This window comes from Garra rufa, chromosome 9 (assembly GCF_049309525.1).
Source record: "Garra rufa chromosome 9, GarRuf1.0, whole genome shotgun sequence".
NCBI lineage: Eukaryota > Metazoa > Chordata > Actinopteri > Cypriniformes > Cyprinidae > Garra > Garra rufa.
Window position 1 is genome coordinate 12,766,438 of NC_133369.1, and position 20,819 is coordinate 12,787,256.

Genomic DNA, 20,819 nt, shown 5'->3' on the forward strand with positions numbered 1-20,819 from the left:
CAGGCCTGGGTGTGGCTAGAGAAACCCTTCATTTAAAAACTGCATGTTGTGTTTACCTGCATTATCTTTAATTAATATTTAAATTTGGTTGATGATCTGAAACATTAAAGTGTGACAAACATGCAAAAAACTAAAAATATTTATTATATAATTTATTAATATATACATTTATTAATTTTTATGGCCATTAATTAGTAATATAATTCAGTCAGTATATGAATTGGGAATGAATTGTGGCTATATGGTAATTGGGTAAATAATTTATAACCACAAATTTGATGACCATAAATTCAACAAACATTTAGTTGATTACTAAGGGATGTTCTGTAAATCTCAATTACAGCTTCACATACCATTTAAATGTTTGAGGTCAGTAATTATTATTAATAATTAATACTTTAGTTCTACAAGGATGCATAAAATTTTTTGAGTCAAAGTAAAGACACTGATAATGTTACAAAAGATTTTTTTTTCAAATAAATTCTATTCTTTTAACTTTTTTGTAGAATTTTATCATGGTTCCCAAAAAAATATTAAACAGCACAACTGTTTTAAACATTTAATAAAAATAAATGTGCCAGCAGAAAATCAGCATATTAGAATGATTTCTGAAGGATCATGTGAAACTGAAGACTGGAGTAATGATGCTGAAAATTCAACTTTGCATCACAGGAATAGTTTACATTTTAAAATATATTCAAATAGAAAAAAGTTATTTTAAGTTGCAATAATATTTCACAATAATACTGCTTTTACTGTTTTTTGGTTTGTTCAGTTTTTATGATTTCGAAAATGCTGCCTTGGTGAGCATAAAAGACATTTAAAAACATTTTTTTTAAATTTCAAAAGTTATAGAGTTTTCTTTTATGTGTATCTATGACTGCTCAATCATTTGAACCAAAATTAAAAGAAAATGACAACAATTCACCATAAAATCTGTCTCAAGAGCAATGTTCCTCTGATTCTGTCTGTCATGCAAATAGGACATTTTCCTGGATCGACATCATAGTCAGTTATGATAAAGCTGCACGCGGTAAAAACAATCTCTTCTATATAAATCAGAGTAACTGAAAACAGTAGAACAATAGAAAAGGGGCTTCACATCACTTAATTGTTCATCTACAAACAGTATTCAAGCCGCTTCTGCAGGCTCTTGTATGAACAAGATGATTTGAGAATCACACCTGTTAGTAAATACATCTGTCAATCCCTGTCCAACACTGACTGACTGAATGTAGCCTGTCAAATCTAAACTTCATAAATTTCATAAACATCCTTTTTTCTTGTTTGACTTGAGGAAGCACAAGCAACGAATCCCTCATGACATCTGTCATTGTCCGTGACAATAGTCTGACTCTCTCCAGTCAAGACATATCAGTCAAGCAGAAAATGATAAGGTGTCTGATAACACAGTCACGGTAATGAGACAGCGCTTACATGACCACACCACCAACTAGAATTACAGAACAATAGATTCTTGGCTATCAAAACTTTCAGAACCTTACAGCAGTGGGGTGTATGAAAGCTTTGTTTTTCTGACATGTGGAAAAGTGAGCACAGTAGGAGGACACGGGGTACGCAGTTAATACTTGACGGCAAACTGGAATGGCATTTATAAAGTGTAAATGAGAGTTAACAAGCACAGCATAACAGCACAAGCACAGCTATGAACTTGACGTGCTAAAATGCACTGTGAATTTCTGCTGATCGCATTTAAAGAAATAGTTCAGCCAAAAATGAACATTTGTTGTAAATGCACTCACCCTCAGGGCATTAAAAATGCAGAGTTTGTTTCTTCATTGAAAAAGATTGGTAAACTTAGCATTACATCATTTGCTAACCAGTGAATCCACTGCAGTGAATGGGTGCCGTCAGAATGAAAGTCCAAACAGCTGATAAAAACATTACAGCAATTCACAAGTAATCCATACGACTCCAGTTCATCAATTAATGTCTTGTAAAGTAAAATTCTGCTTGTGTTTTTATGGCACGTTTTATGGACTGTTATTTTAAAGTTAAGACTGCTTAACTAAAAATAACTCAAACTAAAATTTACAGATAATTTACTCACCCCCTTGTCATCCAAGATGCAGAAGCAGGCGAAGTATTATCAGAAATGAGTTCCCAGCTAGTTTAGCATTTGCACATGTGCTGCGTGGTATTACTGCTCCTGCTTCGGCCTTATTACGGCAGCAAACTTCCTTGACTATTACGCCGGAATGGGAGTGTAGTTCCTAATCTTATCAGCCTAGAAAATTTAAGCTTTGCATTTCCACCGGTCTTAGTACACGATATAACTACTGAAGAGTCAAGTTTTAAATAGGACAAATATGGAAACTCGTTGGTCATTTTTGAACGCGATGCTATTGGTCTAATAGGATTCAATGATCTATGCTAAGCTATGCTAAAAGTGATATCGCCAGAACAGGAGAACGGCTGAATGGATTTCAAAACGGTAAAACTCAACTTATTAGCACGGGGGAAGTTGGAGAATGAGCCTATTTCCAAAAAAAGTGGAGTGTTCCTTTAAAATCGTACTACATTGCCGCAGAGGTACCGACCAAGTGTTTGCAAAATGAACGTGCAAAGAAGATCTAATACCCTTCGCAAAAAAAGTAAAACAACAATGTAGGACAATTTTGAAGTTGGAGGAGAAAATGAAATGTGAGGTATTTTTCGACATACCCTAACTGTCTTGAACCGGAATACACAGAGTACACGCAAAGCTAGACAAAACGAGCATTTGAGGTTTCGCTAGATAAGACCCTTCTTCCTCGGCTGGGATCATTTAGAGCCCTTTAAAGCTACATTTAAACTGAAAGTTCAAACTCGCGGGCACCACAGAAGTCCACTATATAGAGAAAAATCCTGAAATGACTTAAAAAGATGTTAATTAATGGACTGAAGTCGTGTAAATTACTTGTTTTTATCAGCTGTTTGGACTCTCATTCTGACGGCACCCATATATTGCAGTGGATTCACTGGTGTACCACTGTAACAAAGAGCATAGCAGTTCAGTACTAGTAATCCATCACTGTGACAAACAGCTGTTTGTGTAAACATTCACATTATCTGATTAAATCAGTGAAGGTATTGTAAAGAACACTATCTTCCAAATAGTACAATGTGTGCAGTTCAATTGGCAAGATTATTAAAGCCATCTTTTGAGTTTGGATTATCTTTAAGGGGGGAAAAAAACAAGAACATTCTTACATTCACGTCATGGAAAAGTCGATAGCTTGTAATGAATGTCTCGGTTCGCTTCAGCGATAACAGCAGAACAATGGAGAAGGCTGACTGGAGCGCTAGAGTCCCTGAGCCTCAGTGTTTCCTGCTATTGATCTTTTACCGTTGCATTTTACTCAGCTCACTAACTTCTGAGCTGTGAGAAATCAGCCAATTTTTGGTGAACAGACACCACAAAACAGGTCGATTAATAACTGTAATCATAAAACACCAGGGGTTTTCAGAAAACTTTTGAAAAAATCCAATATGTCAGTGCAGTGCTGTTCTTTTAAACTTGGAAGAAGTAAAAGAATGAACACTAGTGGCAGACCTGTCAAAAGTTAAAACTACACATAATATCAAGCAAATAAAAGGATCCACATATACAGTATGTACAGTCTAAACAGAGTAAAGAGCTTTAATTTTTTTTGTGCAGGATCTCAGGATAGTACACATTAGTAAAACAACATTTAACCTTAAATAACATTTTTAATATTTTATTTATTTATATTTACAAGGACAAGGACCTACTCTTTTTGAAATATGACTTGAATGCATGCGCAATCAGAATTGAATTAAGATGGCTTTCGATTCTAATTCAATCCTAAAATTAACTGCTGTAGCAAACAGAATGTAGAATTGTGTTTTGAGTTTAAAGTGTAGTTGTTAATAAAGCATTTTTACATTCTTTTGAACTCCAGTATGATTGGCCCATAAACAAACAACATATGAATACATTTCCATAAGTTGATGCATTTTAACATCAAAATATGAGTATATGAAGGTATCTACACATGAATACATTTCCATTATTTAACAAAAATGACCAATATTTTATTATATTTAAAACTTCTATTTTACAAATGAGAGTGGAGTGCATGTTTTAAAGGAAGACAGTGGAAATACTTCATATTAATATTAAATATTCATAATTTGAAAAAGTTGGTATTCTGTGGTTCAAAATTTAAATTTGTAAATTGTTTTTACAGTATTAAACTTTAGATTACTTTAGACACACAGTATGTATGTCTACTCAGTAATAGAGAAAAAAAAATGTATTTGAAAATATTGAAAATTTAGAAAATTTTTAAATATTATTATCCTTATTATCCTTCAGAAATCATTCTGATTTATTAACAATATGCTGATTTATTAAAAATGATGGAAACAGTTTTTGCTGCTTAATATTTTTTTGGAACCTGTGATACTTTTTTAGGATTCTTTGATAAATAAAAAGTTAAAAAGAACCGCATTTTTTCAAAATAAAAATATTTCTAACAGTATAAGTCTTTACTAGCACTTTTTATTCATTTAACACATCCTTGTTGAAAAAAATATTCATATTTTCAAAAAAAAAAAAAAGAAAGAAAAGAAAAAAAATTACTGACCCCACACATTTAAACAGTAGTGTATATTATTTTTAATAAATGCTGTACTTTTTTTTTTTCTTTTTTTTTTTTTTACTTTTTATTCATCAAAGAATCCCAAAAACGTATCACAGGTTCAAAAAAAAAAAGTTTCCAACATATATAATAAATTAGCATTTTTAATTAATTTCTGATGGATTGTGTGACACTGGAGACTGGAGTAATGATGCAGAAAATTCAGCATTGCTTCACAGAAATAAATTATGTTTTAAAGTATATTAAAATGGTAAACCATTATTTAAAATTGCAATAATATTTCATAATATTACTGTATTTTTGATTAAATAAATACAACTTTGAAGTGCAGAAAAGACCTCTTTTAAAAACATTAAAAATCATTCTGATTGCAAACATTGAACAGTAGTGTACACACACATACACATATATGTATATACTGTATACATAGTTGCTCAAAATTAATGATGTTTTTTTTTTTATTAAATATAATTTATGTATTATTTATGTTATGCCACAAAACTTGAGTTGGACTAATTAAATTTCTCTGTTGTGTGAATTTCCTTGAATTGCATTTCAGTAAAACTCCTCACCCTTTCAAATTCAACATCCTGCCTGCCACTTTGATTCCAACTCATGAATTAAAAGTAAACCAATCTGTAAATTCAGACTTCTGCACAACCCTAACAAAGTATTTGCACTCTTATATATGAAGTTGCATCACAGGCAGATCTTAAAAGTATATGAATTGATCTATATGGCTGTTGACGGATAACATCTGTGAATGAGTGTGTGTGTATCTGCTTCATTGTTATCTTACAGCGTTCTCATGTGCAGCCAAGAGCAGCTCTTCATAATAAAGAAGTTGATCTACTTCAAAGCAATCTCCAGGCCTCTCCACCAGCCGGATCAGAGCCTGTCTGATGTTCTCCTCGCTTTCCTGCTTCTGTCTGGCCTGCTTTAGATAGTCATAGACCTTGAGAAAGACCTCCTCTCCTAGCTTCTGACACACTGACCTAAAAGACAATTAAATAATGTATAATTAAATTATAGTTAAAATGATCCATTTCACATTTATGAAGGACTTATGAAAGTCTCAAAACTTAAATGCAAGGGGATTTCTGGAGTTCCTGTTTTACATGTATACCACAACTTTCAGTCTCTAAACACAGTGGGACAAGCGAATGCATCCAAGCGGGACCACCTGTAAAAAACGCCCCCTGACAGGTGTTGGGTATGTGAGCAGGCACCGTGAATCACGTCCTCGTTTCAATGTCAGCGTGATCTCTACCGGCACCTTCGGACCCCTCAGCAGGAGCCGAACAACCCATCACACACACACACACACACACACACACACACACACACACACGATGCATAAAGTGAAATACGTCTGCTGACAGACCAAAAATAGAACGTCTTTCCTTTTCCTTCAAACTGAGTTAAAAATAAGTAATGCCTTTGTGAATATGTCCACTTAGTGTGAGACAGTGCGATATCTGAATGATTTATGAGTTGATGTAAGTGTTGACCAAGATGGAAATTTCCATTTCTTTCTCAAAATTGATAGTCTAGAGACAGTACAGTAGTAATAGTCCAACCGAACTCAACAGTGAAGGTCAGATAACAAGAAAAAGTCATTAATTCCATATCAGGAATTGTCATTCTTATGAGGGATATAGCCACAGAAATCAGGTTTTCGTCTTGTCAAGGGAACTAAATTAATTTGGACTTTCCAAGACAGGGCACTTCATTGTTCAGGACAATGTAACATTTGTGACTCAAAGTGTGAAGAGTAAATGATGGATTGCTGGCCACAGTAGCTCAGAGGTATCTGCTGCGATATCATCTGAAAGAGTTCAACTTTACAAGGTTTGGGTTTGTTTCACTCCGTACCCAAAAGCCAAAGTAATGCCATCAGGTAGAGGATGTAGAAAGAACAAGGACAAAAATAGAGTGCTGGAAGAGATGAACAATATCCCCCTTAAAAAGCCAATTAAAACAAACACAAGGGGTCCAGGTGATATAGTGTCTTGACCATCTGTAGCATACTTCAAAGCTTAAAAAAGTTCAGAACTACAGGAGCAGCATCTTTAGCCCATGAGGCCTTGTACTAATGTGACCATCACTTTAAATGAATTATTACAAAGCTTTGCGAAAATATTCAAACCTCTTTTTTTATGTTGCAGCCTTATGTTAAACTGCTTTAAATAACTTTATTTTCCACATTAATTTACACTCTATACACCATAAGGACAAAGTAAAACAACATGTTTGTAACGACTTTATTTAGATATTTCTAAAAAACAAATTTATTAGAAAAAAAAACTAAATGATTTAATTGCATACGAATTTATACCCTTTTCTGGGACACTTCAAATTTAGCTCATTCTTATTTATTTTTTATTAAAGCATTCTTATCGCTTGCAGATGTTACTACATTTAGAGTGGAGTTAACCTGTGGTAAACTCAATTGAATGGGTATGATTTGGAAAGGGACACACCTCTCAATTCAAGTTCTAACATCTGAAAATAAAGATCAGAGCAAAAACCAAGCCCTGAGGTCAAAATAACTGTCTGTAGAGCTCAGAGACAGGATCTGGGGAAGAGTTCGGAAACAATTCTGCTGTATTGAAGGTTCACAGAAGCATGTAGCCTCCATAATCCACAATGGAAGAAGTTTGGAAGAACCAGGACTCTTCCTAGAGCTGGCCTCTTTACCAAACTGAGAAATTGATGGAGAAGGGTCTTGCTTAGACTGGTGACCAAAAAGCTGATGGTCACTCTAGTTGAGCTCCATGATCATAAATGCAGATTGGAGAAACTTACAAAAGGAGAAACCTCACTGCAACACTCTACCAATCCGGTCTTTATGGTGGTGTGTCCAAACTCAATCCTCACCTCAGTGAAGACACATGAAAACACACTTGGAATTTGCAACAAAGCACCTAAAGAACTTTCAGATTTTGAGAAAGAAGATTATCTGGTCTGATAAACCTCAATTTCAAGCATCATGTTTGGAAGAAACCAGACACTGCTCATCACCTGCAGAGTAGCATCCTAAAAGTAAAGTATGGAGGTAGCAGCCTCATGATGTGGGTCTGTTTTTCAGTGGCAGGGAGGGACTTTTCAGAGTAGAAGGAAAGCTCAACACAGCAAAATATTGAGATAAGCTAAAAACCTAGGCTGTAAAGGTGCTTCAGCTATGAACTGAGTTAAGAGTATGAATACTTATGCAAATTACAAGTGCAAAGTTGTCACAAATGAGTTTTTTTGCTTTGTCATTATGGTGTATGGAGTGTAGCTTGATGTGTGTGTGTGTGTGGGGGGGGGGGGGTCATTTAAAGCAATTTATTACAAGGCTGATGAAAAAATAAAGGGGTTTGAATACTTTTGCAAGGCACTGTTTATATATGTGACCCTGGACCACAAAACCAGTCTTAAGTTGCTGGGGTATGTTTGTAGCAATAGCCAAATATACATGGTATGGGTCAAAATTATTGATTTTTCTTTTATGCCAAAAATCATTAGGAAGTTAAGTAAAGATCATGTTCCATGAAGATTTTTTGTAAAATTCCTACTGTAAACATATCAAAATGTAATTTTTGATTAGTAATATGCATTGTTAAGAACTTAATTTGGAGAACTTTAAAGGTGATTTTCTCAGTATTTAGATTTTTTTTGCACCCTCAGATTTCAGATTTTCAAATAGATGTATCTCGGCCAAATATTGTCCTATCCTAACAAACCATACATCAATAGAAAGCTTAGTTATTGAGCTTTCATATGAAGTATACATCTCAGTTTTGTAAAATTTAACCTTATGACTGGTTTTGTGGTCCAGGGTCACATATATGAATATACATTTTATATTATTTTTTAACATGAAACACCACCTTCACTCAAGAAGATGAATATGGGGACATAATTCTGCAGCTGTTCAGGCATGACGGCGTCAAATCAACATCCTTTATAAAAACAAGTCAAATCAAACTGTGTAATACCCATGGTACTTTTGAAATAAAAAGTATGAATGTTTCTCTTCATGCCAATGAGAAGAAAAATGAACCCTCTATGAAATCTTTGAATTTCAACTTTCAATTTTTATCTGCATCACAACACACAGTCATTTCCTATGACAGATAAAAATATTTTAATGGAAAAGACACCCCCTGTTGACAGTGTGAATGAAATATAGTTTGAGAGCATATTTTTTTGCCCAAAGTTTTGTTTTCGGCTTTGCAGTCAAGGGCATTACCAAACAGGAACTACAGTCTGCAACACGATATTATGAAAACAAAAAGTTTGTAACTTAATAACTCAGCAAAAAAGGCATCATTAAAGAAATTAAGGCAGCAGTTTGTTATTCAAGAATGACATGGTGAAGGTGAATGATGAATGAATGATGAATGGTGAATATTAAAGAGACAGAATGCACTGTCTAATATGAGATATCAGAGGTGACAACTAAGATTAGGAGAAGGTAGATGGGGTGAACGTGTTAAACATAAGGAGAGGGGGCGTTGAGAGGCATGTATCACTGAATAAGTGGAAAATAGCCAAAATGAATCATTCTGATAAATTTTTGCATATCTCTTGATGACAAGATGCTATGAAACTAAGAGCAGTTATTCAGGTAGAGCAGGTATAACGAATCGCAATGACCAGATCCACATTTTTTGTTTTCACATTTTCAGTATTGATCATCTAGGGAAATCTACGATGTAATTCGTCTCAAACCTAACTGATGCTTTGGTGCCTTAATTAGAGCAAATCCTAACAGCCAACATCCAGTGGCCTTCTAGTCTTCCCAGCTGAATGGAAGCCTTTAGGGAGGAACAACATCCAATTAATGTCATTGGTGCGGATTCCATGAGCCTAAAAGGGACCACTACAGTAATTACACAAAGAAAGTGACACTGAGATAGAGACACACTGAACTAATTAGCAGGTGAATAGTAGATTTAGTAAGGACGAAAGCGTTGTTATTGTGAACTATAACAAAAACAATTAAAAATATTTTTTTGTTAACCAAAATGAAGCTGAAATTAAATATAAAAAAATAAAATTTTGAATACAAATTAAATATTTAACTGAAAATATAATATGGAATATGAAGATGACTACATGGAAAAACAGAAGCTAAATATTAAAAAAAAAGACAAGAGTACAAGCACATCAAATTAACCAACTGCAGAATTTAAATACACACACACACACACACACACACACACACACACACACACACACACACACACACACACACACACACACACACACACACACACAAACAACAATGTAAAAGCCTATTTTAACAATTTTCAAATTTTGTAACATCTATAAAAAACAGTACCTCATCATTTTAGTAATAAATTTAATACAAATCTATAAATCTTCATGACAATCTCTTTTTGTCATATCTGTTACTTCTGTTACTAAAAGGGGACATTATAAAAGTTTGATACTTTTACAATGATTTTACATAGCAAACAAAAAATGAAATATTTATGATCTTTTAGAAATATTAGTATTAAATTTGTTTTTAAGCAGAAGCATTATATTGTCATGAAACTGTAAAAGTGTTACCTTTTACCCATTATCTTTCTGCCAACACAATTTTGTCTTCCAAACACCTTTGTTCATCTTCAAAACAAAAATTAAGATATTTTTGATGAAATGTGATGAAATGTTGATGCATAGACAGCAACACAACTGACACGTTAAAGGCCAAAAAGGTAGTAAGGACATTGTTAAAATTGTTGAATAAAGCTATTTTTGTTTTCTTTGTGCACAAAAAGTATTCTCTAGCTTCATAACATCATGGTTGAACCACTGATGTCACATGGACTATTTTAACAATGGCTTTACTACCTTTCTGGGCCTTGAATGTGCATTGCTGTCTATGCAGGGTCAGAAAGCTCAGATTTGATCAAAAATATCTTAATTTGTGTTCTGAAGATGAACAAAAGTCTTACAGGTTTGAAGTGACATGAAAGTGAGTAATTAATGACAGAATTTTCATTTTTAAGTGAACTATCCCTTTAATATAATGTTTCATTTTAAACTATATAAACTGGAAAACATCATTTCATAGAATGATCCTCTACTCTGGCTTGGCCAAACTAAGCTATTACACAACCAAGCACACTGTTTTCAGTAGGATACCTGTTGTCACTACTTCTCATTAGTTCCGTTATTGCTGTCTTAACAAGATATAACAGGTCACCCGAGAGTGTCGACTGTCAACGGGGAAAGTTATGCCTCGAGGCTGACAGCAGTCATATTTTCAGTCATATCATACAGGTGTCAGGCCTGATGAGCAGCAGACAGCTGCTGATGCTGAGGAATGGCAGGGCTACGGTGGCATCAGCTCGGGCTTCAGTGAACGCAATCCTCCAGCCTGCTCAATCCTCTGCAGTAATGGGGAGCGGGATATAAGCGTGTGCAGTCTGGGATTAAATCGATTGTGCCCCCCCTGCCCACTTCAGCGTGAGGTAATTGCTGTCTCCTTCTCTCCACGCTCTTCTGGAGTTTCACTGTGACTCTGGAAGTTTGAGCACTCCAGCATAGTGAAATGGAGAGAGCAAATTATTTTACTTTATGAAATGCATGGGATATGTGTTTGATTTCATTTACAGTTATTTTAAAGTCGCCCAACATGAAGAGGTTATGGAAATGTCATAAACACAGTATTTTCACGGTTTTTCAATAATCTATGGGGTTGGTAAGACAGGATCAGGAAAACCAAAAACGGTTTATGTTTGTGAAAACTTTTGATATGTCTGTCAGGATTCTTTGATGGATAGAAAGTTTAAAAGAATAATTTATTTGAAATAGAACAAAACTACAAAACATTATATGTGACCCTGGACCACAAAACCAGTCTTAAGTCGCTGGGGTATATTTGTAGCAATAGCCAAAAATACATTGCATGGGTCAAAATTTTTGATTTTTCTTTTATGCCAAAAATCATTAAGAAATTAAGTAAAGTTCATGTTCCATGAAGATATTTTGTTAATTTCCTACCATAAATATATCATAACTTAATTTTTGATTAGAAAAAAAACTAAATATTGAGAAAATCAAAAGTTGTCCAAATGAAGTTCGTAGCAATACGTATTGTATTATAATGTAAATACATTGTATGCCAAAAATCATTAAGAAATTAAGTAAAGTTCATGTTCCATGAAGATTTTTTGTAAAATTCCTACTGTAAACATATCAAAATGTAATTTTTGATTTGTAATATGCATTGTTAAGAACCTAATTGGGACAACTTTAAAGGTGATTTTCTCAGTCTTTTTGATTTTTTTGCATCCTCAGATTTCTGATTTCAAATAGATGTATCTCAGCCAAATATTGTCCTATCATCTATTTCATATGATGTATAAATCTCAGTTTTGTCAAATTTAACCTTATGACTGGTTTTGTGGTCCAGGGTCACATATGTGACCCTGGGTCACAAAACCAATCGTAAGTAGAACGGTATATTTGCAGCAGTAGCCAAAAATACATTGTATAAGTCAAAATTATTGATTTTTCTTTTATGTCAAAAATCATTAGGATGTTAAGTAAAAATCATGTTCCATGAAGATATTTTGTTAATTTCCTACCATAAATATATCATAACTTAATTTTTGATTAGAAAAAAAACTAAATATTGAGAAAATCAAAAGTTGTCCAAATGAAGTTCGTAGCAATACAATACGTATTGCTACGAACTTCATTTGGACAACTTTTGATTTTCTCAATATTTAGTTTTTTTTTTTTGCACCCTCAGTTTACATCAATGGAAAGCTTATTCATTCTCTGTGATGGGGAAGTGTGTCCAAACGTATGACAGGTAGTGTATATATTTTTTTTTCCACTGAGATATGATTTTAATCGTTTTTTTTGTTTCTTATTAAAGGGATAGTTTACCCAAAAAAAAAAAATCTGTTAATAATTACTCACCCTCATTTCGTTCTAAACCTGCTAGACCTTTGCTCATTCATCTTCGGAACAAAAATTAAGATATTTATGATGAAATACAAGAGCTTTCTGACCCCGCAACTGACATGTTCAAAACCCAGAAAGGTAGTAAGAACATTATTAAAATAGTCATTTTAACATTCTCCATTTCCAAATTCCATACTTTTGCAGTTTCCAAAACTCTCGGTAGATATTGAGACCATATTTAACATAAATGGTTCACAGAGCATTATTTTCAGATTTATATTTGTTATATAAAAACAGTCATCTGTAAATATAAAAATGAAAATTTTCTCAGGTTTTTTTTCATTGTCTCAAAGTGACAACATACAGAGTCCCTAAAATAAAAAAATAAAAACAGACCTTTACATGCACACAAGAAACTTTTTTGTGTCCTCAAGAAACTATTTTTTGCATACTTATACATTACAGTTTCCTCAAAATTTGGATTTTCTTATTGTAGTACCTCTAATATCAAGGCCTAATGTCCAATACACATCCTCTGTAGCAGCACAGAAACCATAAAACAAAATGGGCTATTGGCATAAAATTTGCCAAGTTCAAGGTAGGGTGACCACCTGTCCCGCTTTGCTTTGCACCGTTTTAATATATCTCTGATTGTATTCATCTGAAAGAAGGAAGTCATATACACCTAGGATGCCTGGAGGATGAGTAAATAATGGGCTAATTTTCATTTTTGGGTGAACTCTCCCTTTAAGATTGAACCACTGATGTCAAATGTACTATTTTAACAATGTCCTTACTACTATCCTGGGCCTTAAATGTGTCAGAAATCTCGGATTTCATCAAAAACACCCTAATTTGTGTTCCAAAATGAAAGATGGTCTTATGGGTTTGAAACAAACATGAGGTGAGTAATTAATGACAGAATTTTCATTTAGGGTGAAGTATCCCTTTAAGAAGATTTGTTATTGACTGTGAAAAATAACTAGTCCATGATGAATGTTTCTGGTCAAAATGTTAAAACTGGAAAAAAGACTGAAAAGCTTTGTGAAAAAATATGTTTTCAAAAATATGTAGTAAATCACTCAAAATTCAAAAAAGCAAGGAAGTGAAACAATACTTCAGAACTGTTGCCTATAAAAACAGTCATACTGTGACAACTAAATCAAGGTGCATTATAAATGTACTTTTTTATGAAGGACAAATCTAAGTATGCTAGTCATAAAGTTTAAGACACTGTAAAAGGACAGCAATCAGACCCCTCTGTTATTATGACTCACGACTCTGTCAAGACGCCAGAAATAAAGACAATTATAACCGAGGGACATTTGAGATCACAACGACCAGCCCTCTTCAACGCTGTTGTCTCATAAGCCAATTTCAGACAGTGCTTTCATATAAGAGAGGCGTTCCTTTCTAAGTAGACAAACTTAAACTGTGCTGCAAACACACACATGTATGCCCCCTCATACACACGCACATAGTCCATTTCCAGCTGATTAGTGGTGGTAATCAAGGCTGAGCTGCAATCAGCCCCCACTCCCAGCATGATAAACACAGCTCTCCGCTCGCCCCGCCACTTCCTGGCCAACTCCAGGCTCTTTCCTTTGCAATCACCACTCTCCGTCCTTCTATAGAGAGCTCCCTAAACCCTGGGAACCTCCTCAACAACAAAAGCATAATGACTTACAAGCAGCCAACGCTCTGGGCCGTTACGCCTACAGCTCAGACGGTTCTCTGTGCTTGCTCTGATAAAAGAGGACCTATATCTCAGTGAATGTGCACTTCCTGCCGCAGCTTTGATCAGCTAGTTTCAGAGGCTTAATGAGCTCCAGTCAACAAAAGAAGTCCTACATAATGATCAACAGATGATGTACATCAACAATGTATCATGCAGAGATCAGCAAGGTGAAGGAGTGTTATTGTCATCAAACAGCATCATCTAAGGCGCTTTTGTTTTCAGATATACCCTTGAGGGCTGTCCTCGAGTTATTCCCCTAATGCACAGACTGTATAATGTACTGAAATCTAAAGAGCACAATGAAAGAGTTTTTACTGTCAGAAGGGCTGACTAAAGATAATTCAGTCTTTTCAGAGGAAGAGAATGAAGAGCTGCTGGTCTTCAAATGGGGACGTGGGTTCAAATCCAACGTCTGACAAGTGGCTTTTAGAGGAAATGGATTTGCTTTTAATAATATCCAAATGAGTTGATACAGGCATGGATCTGTAGGAGGCAAGAGCCCAGAATAAGATTAAAAGCATCCGTTGCTTTCAAGGTCCAGATTTTGACATGAAAAATTACAGAAATGAAATTAATCAGACTCTAATAGTCAGTCTAATGGCATCTGGTGATAACTTGTGACCCAGTATCATGCGTCCTTGGATAAAGCAGGATGATCAAGAAATATGGCTGATTCTTCAGTTAGGGGCACTTTTTGACCTGCTGTATGATTTTGAACTAAAAGTAAAATCATTTCAAATGTTTTTTGTTAATGTAAATAAGATTAAATAAAATTTAAATGGAAAAACTTAAACTTAAAAATGTTATACTGGCAACTAACAAATGTACACTACCAGTCAAAAGTTTTTGAACAGTAAGATTTTTAATGTTTTTAAATAAGTCTCTTCTGCTCACCAAGCCTGCATTTATTTGATTAAAAGTACAGCAAAAGCAGTACAATTTTAAAATATTTTTACTATTTAAAATATCTGTTTGTTTATTTGAATATATTTTAAAATGCAATTTATTTCTGTGATTTCAAAGCTGAATTTTCAGCATCATTACTCCAGTCACACGATCCTTCAGAAATCATTCAAATATTCTGTTTTGCTCCTCAAAAACATTTATTATTATTATTATGTTGAAAACAGCTGAGTAGAATTTTTTCAGGTTTCTTTGATGACTAGAATGTTCAGAAGAACAGCATTTATTTAAAATAGAAATCTTTTTAACAAGAAATCACTTGTGATTCATTTAAAGCATCCTTGCTATTTAAAAGTAAAAAAAAAAACTTTCTTTGGATCTTTCTATTCATCAAAGAATCTTGAAAAAAAAAGTACTTAACTGTTTCTCTTTATCTTTGGACACAGGGATAAATTACATTTCTAAATATATTCAAATAGAAAGCAGTTATTTTCAAATTGTAAAAATATTTCAAAATGTGTAATGTTTTTTTTAATACTTAGAATCAAATAAATGCAGGCTTGGTGAGCAGAAGAGATGTCTTTAAAAAGAATTAAAATTACTTTTACTGTTCAAAAACTTTTGACTGGTAGTGTAAATAAATAAATACAAGCAAAATTGAATTAAAATGGAGAAAGCATATAAAAATTACTTGAACTAAAACAAAATACTTATAAATACTACAAATCTACTAAAATAATGCTTTGGAGTACATGAATTCTTGAATGTACTGTGTGTTTCGTGTGCTAGCAGTTCAAATTACTAAAAAATAATAATAATTAAAAAAATAATAATAAAAGGTAATGGACAATTCAATTATAATGATAAGAAAATATGTCAGTGGTTTTCAAATAGTCCCTCCTTTACCATGGGAGAAATGTGCTCTCCTGTCATTTCTTTCTTTTTCACCATAACCACATATTTCAAAAAATATTTCTGTAAAATATCAATTCATCTCTAACATATTTTGAGTGACGGTAATGGCAGCAGCAAAGGGGGCAATTCTTTGTTATAACAAGTATATTCTCATAAAAAGTGGCAAGCAGAAGTTTTAAAATATTTGTCCAAAATTTACCTTTTAGCCTTCTTTTCTTTAATAGGCTTTTGAAAGTAATTAAAAATATAAACATAAAACACAATAAAAACTTCTAAATCACTCTAGGGGACAGAAAAGTCATCATTACTTTGCTGAAAGTTCCTTCAGTTGAAAAGTGACTCAACTGAATAAACCAACTTACAAAATAAGAGAATTTTACTTGTTTAGCATTAGAATCTACCTGCACCTGCATCTACCTGCGAGCTTATTCACTCCGAATGAAAAAAAAATGGGAGTTGAGTGGAGTGCATCTGGAAGAAGACTGTAAAGTCACCGCACAGCTGAAGAGAGGCTGTGTAGGGAACATGCAGCTGTTGTAAATTGCTACCTGTGCTCTCCTTCTCCCTCCTCCTCATCTTTACACTCTTATGAGGCTTGTAAAGAGAGAGCTGACAGCCTCTAATTCCTGCCCTCACAGGAAGCGCGCTTCTGTTATTAATATCTTCAACCCACACTCAGTAGGGGAGCCACACGCCCGGCCTGCCGTCAGGAAAGGTTCTGCAGTCATGCTGAAAGAAGAGCACTCTACCAAGCTTATACTGGAGAATGATGTGGTATGGAACAGTAATAGTACGGTACAATATGGTATGGAATGGAACGGTAAAATATGGTACATTTGGGCAAGGGTTTTAAAACTAGGGCCAAAAAGCCCCCAATAGGCTACAAGCGCTAGAAGGTCAGGGTGAGGTGAGAAAAAAAAAAGTAAATAAGATAATTTACCAATTGTATTCTATTGACAGCCATAGAAACAGAAGGAATTTTCCAGATAATATTTATATGGTTAAGATTTTTTTTAGTCTTTATCAAAGAAAATGACTAGCATATTTCGGTTTTTGAAAGACATCTCATCTGCTCACCAAGGCTGCATTGATTTGACCAAAATTAAATATAAGATTAAAAATAACTTTTTTATTCTAATATATTTAAAAATGTAATTTATTCTTGTGATGCAAAGCTGAATTTTCAGCATCCTTATTCCAGTCTTTTGGGTCACATGATTCTTCAGAAATCATTTTAATATTACTTGGTTCAAGAAACACTGATTAATATCTAAATATCAAAACAGTTGTGCTGCATAATACCATGATAAACAGAAAGTTCAAAGAAACTGCATTCATTTGAAATATTCTTTTGAAATAATCTTTTGTAACAAAGTAATGTCTTCACTTTTGATCAGTTTAATGCATCCTTGCTGAAGTATTATTTTTTTCAAAATGAAAAAATCTGACTGACCTAAACTTTTGCTGGGAATAATTTGTTGCTCTTTTAGATATAATACTGTCTGTAGAGGAGAAGAGAAGTAGGTTTGTGGAGAGAAAGATGCATACAAACAACCTAAGAAATCAGAAAAGAAGCTTAAGGTATCTAAACAGAAAATGACAGCGATGTCCTGAGGAAAAATGGAAAAGCATCTGTGCGCAATAACGTGAAAAATAGTAAACTGGCTTTATGTATCATAAATGACATTCCAAGCAGAACCTCATATTAAAACATACCTAGATAAACACACCACTGGGAGGAGTCACCAAGATTATTGGGTTACTAACACAGCAGGCACAGATGTTGATATATACAACAGTGTACAAAAGACCAATAAATATGATTTTTTTCTGCTTTCAGACATTTGTTCATGTTTGGAAATGCTGTCCTGAGGCTCCTAAATTTAATTTTGTATTCATATAATGCTCATATAATGTTCATACCATACTTGCATAATGCTTGAATTCAATCACAATGAACAGTAATATAAAAAAAAGAAAATGAGTACTAGAATCTGGCAAGTCAATGTAATGAAAATGACAAAGCCATTAAAGTGCTAAATGTTCATTGCAAAAACAATTAAAAACCAATGCTACAGTCTTGATGACATTTTTTCAAATGCATACTTAGTGGCCTGCTGATACAGCCACAGTATTGTACTATTTCTGAAAAATTTTTAGAGGAGATCAGTGTCTCGCTCATGCTGGTTTTAGCTGTAAGCCATACATCTGCCTGGCACTGTGAAGATCAGACTCCGGCTTAAGGAACAGAAGAGAGGCGGTATGGGTTTAGAAGCCTCTGGAGCAAGAAAAGCAGGCTCAAATACAGAACAATGTCAGACAATGTGTTGATAGCAGTAGCAGGTGGATTTTATCAGTGATATACTAGCTGGTAATGGGGCTGGTAAAGCAAAATATCAGGTCAACACTTCTTGGTCTTATTGTGCTGGGAGACACCTATATGATATAGAAACACAGAAAAACTTTATCTAGGATTCTCCATAAAAATGCTTCTGAGTAGATTCAGGTAGATTAATTGCAATTATTAGTAAATAAGACCCATAGTGAGGTGCCTGCGGTATGTTAATAGCTGTGAATAGATGACACACTCACTCTCTCATGCGCTGTATTCTGCTCTCAGCCATGATGGTATTGATGCTACTAACTCCCAGAGAGCCCAGCTGAGGCTTCTGATCCTCTGCTTCGGCTCCTGAAACACAAAGGCAGTGCATATACAATGTCAGATAATAGTTCTGGACTGACTTGAATAAACTGATTTGTCTCTGAACTTTAGCTTGAAGATGCTCGAAATTAATATAAAATGCCCCAACACATTATTTACACAGTAGGTAAATAAATAAATAAACAAATACTACCATTCTAAAGTATGGAAGCCTGTTTCTAACACTTAAAATAATAATAATAAAAAAAAAAGGTAATTGTGACTTTTTATCTCACAATTCTGACTTTTTCTCGCAATTGCGAGTTCACATCTCACAATTCTGACTTTTTTGTCAGAATTGTATGACACAAACTCACAATTCTGACTTTTTCTTCAGAACTGTAAGATATAAACTCGCTGTTGCGAGTTATAAAATCAGAATTGCAATTTTGAGAACTTTGAGTCTTTCTTTCCCCTCAAATTTGGGCTTCATAACTTGCACTTGCAAGTTTATCTCTCACAATTCTGAGGAAAAAAAGTCAGAATTGTCAAATACAAACTTGCATTTGCAAGAAAAAAAGTCAGAATTGCAATTTTTTATCTCACAATTCTGACTTTCTAACACGCAATTGCAGAGAGTGAGAATTGTAAGATATAAACTTGCGAACTTTGAGAACTTGTCAGTCTCTTTCCCCTTAAAATTGGACTTCATTGCAAGTTTATATCTCACAATTCTGAGAAAAAAAAATTCTGAATTGCAAGATATATTTGCATTTGCAAAAAAAAAAAGAGTCAGAATTGAGAAATTAAGAATTGCGATATAAACTTGCAATTGCGAGCAAAAAAGTCAGAACTTCAAGTTTTTATCTAGCAATTCTGACTTTGTTTCTCGCAATTGGGAGTTTATATTATGCAATTGCAATTTTTTAAATAAAAATTGCGAGCTTATATTTTAATAGCAAGATATACACTTGCAATTCTGAGAAAAAAAGTCAACTTTTTTAATCACAACTTTTTATCTCACAATTGTGACTTTTTCTTGCAATTGTGAGTTTGCATCTTTCCCCTGAAAATTGGACTTCATAACTCGCAAAAGTTTATATCTCACATTTCTGAGAGAAAAAGTCAGAATTGCAAAATATAAACTTGGATTTGCAAGAAAAAAGTCAGAATTGTGTGATACAAACTCGCCTTTGCAATTCTGACTTTATTTCTCGCAATTGTGAGTTTGCATCTCACAATTCTGACCTTTTTTTCTTAGAATTCCGTGACACAAACTCACAATTCTGTGGGGTAAAAACTTTCAATTTTGAGAACTCAGTCTCTTTCGTTTCAAAATTGGACTTCATAACTCGCAATTGCAAGTTTATATCTCACAATTCTGAGAAAAAAATTTCAGAATTGCAAGATATATTTGCATTTGCCAAAAAAAAAAAAGAGTCAGAATTGCAATTCTCGCAATTGTGAGTTTACATCTTAATTATGACCTTTTTTCTTTTTTCTCAGAATTGAGACATAAACTTGCAATTCTTAGAAATTAAATCAGAATTGCATGATATAAACTCAACTGTGAGTTATAAAGTCAGAATTGCGTGATATAAACTTGCAATTCTGAGAAAAAGTCAGAATTGTGGGATACAAACTCTCAATTTTGAGAACTTGTCAGTCTCTTTCCCTTCAAAATTGGACTTCATAACTCTTTCAAAACTCAATTGCAAGTTTATATCTCACAATTCTGAGAAGAAAAGTCAGAACTGCAAGACATAAACTTGCAATTGCAAGAAAAAAAAAATTGTAGGATACAAACTCGCCTTTGCGAGAAAAAGTCAGAATTGCACATTTTTGTCTCACTATTCTGACTTTATTTCTCGCAATTGTGAGTTTGCATCTCACAATTCTGACCTTTTTTTTCTCAGAATTGTGTGACAAACTCACAATTTTGACTTTCTAACATGCAATTAGAAGTTAATAAGACAGAACTGATACAAACTATCAATTAAAAAAAAATGTCAGTCTCTTTCCTCTCAAAAATTGGAGATATAAACTTGCAATTGTGGGAAAAAAATCAGAATTGTGA

General features: G+C 33.8%; 1 protein-coding gene across 1 annotated transcript in view; it reads right to left on the reverse strand.

Moving 5' to 3' along the window:
* Positions 1-5,418: 5,418 nt before the first annotated feature.
* nek11 (NIMA-related kinase 11) overlaps positions 5,419-20,819 on the reverse strand; it is an 81,595-nt gene continuing 66,194 nt past the window's right edge. The window contains exons 14-15 of the mRNA XM_073847730.1: positions 18,694-18,790; positions 5,419-5,623 (exon numbers count right to left, since the gene is read on the reverse strand). Of these exons, the coding sequence (XP_073703831.1) occupies positions 5,419-5,623; positions 18,694-18,790 (302 nt within the window). The remainder of the gene's footprint in view (positions 5,624-18,693; positions 18,791-20,819) is intronic.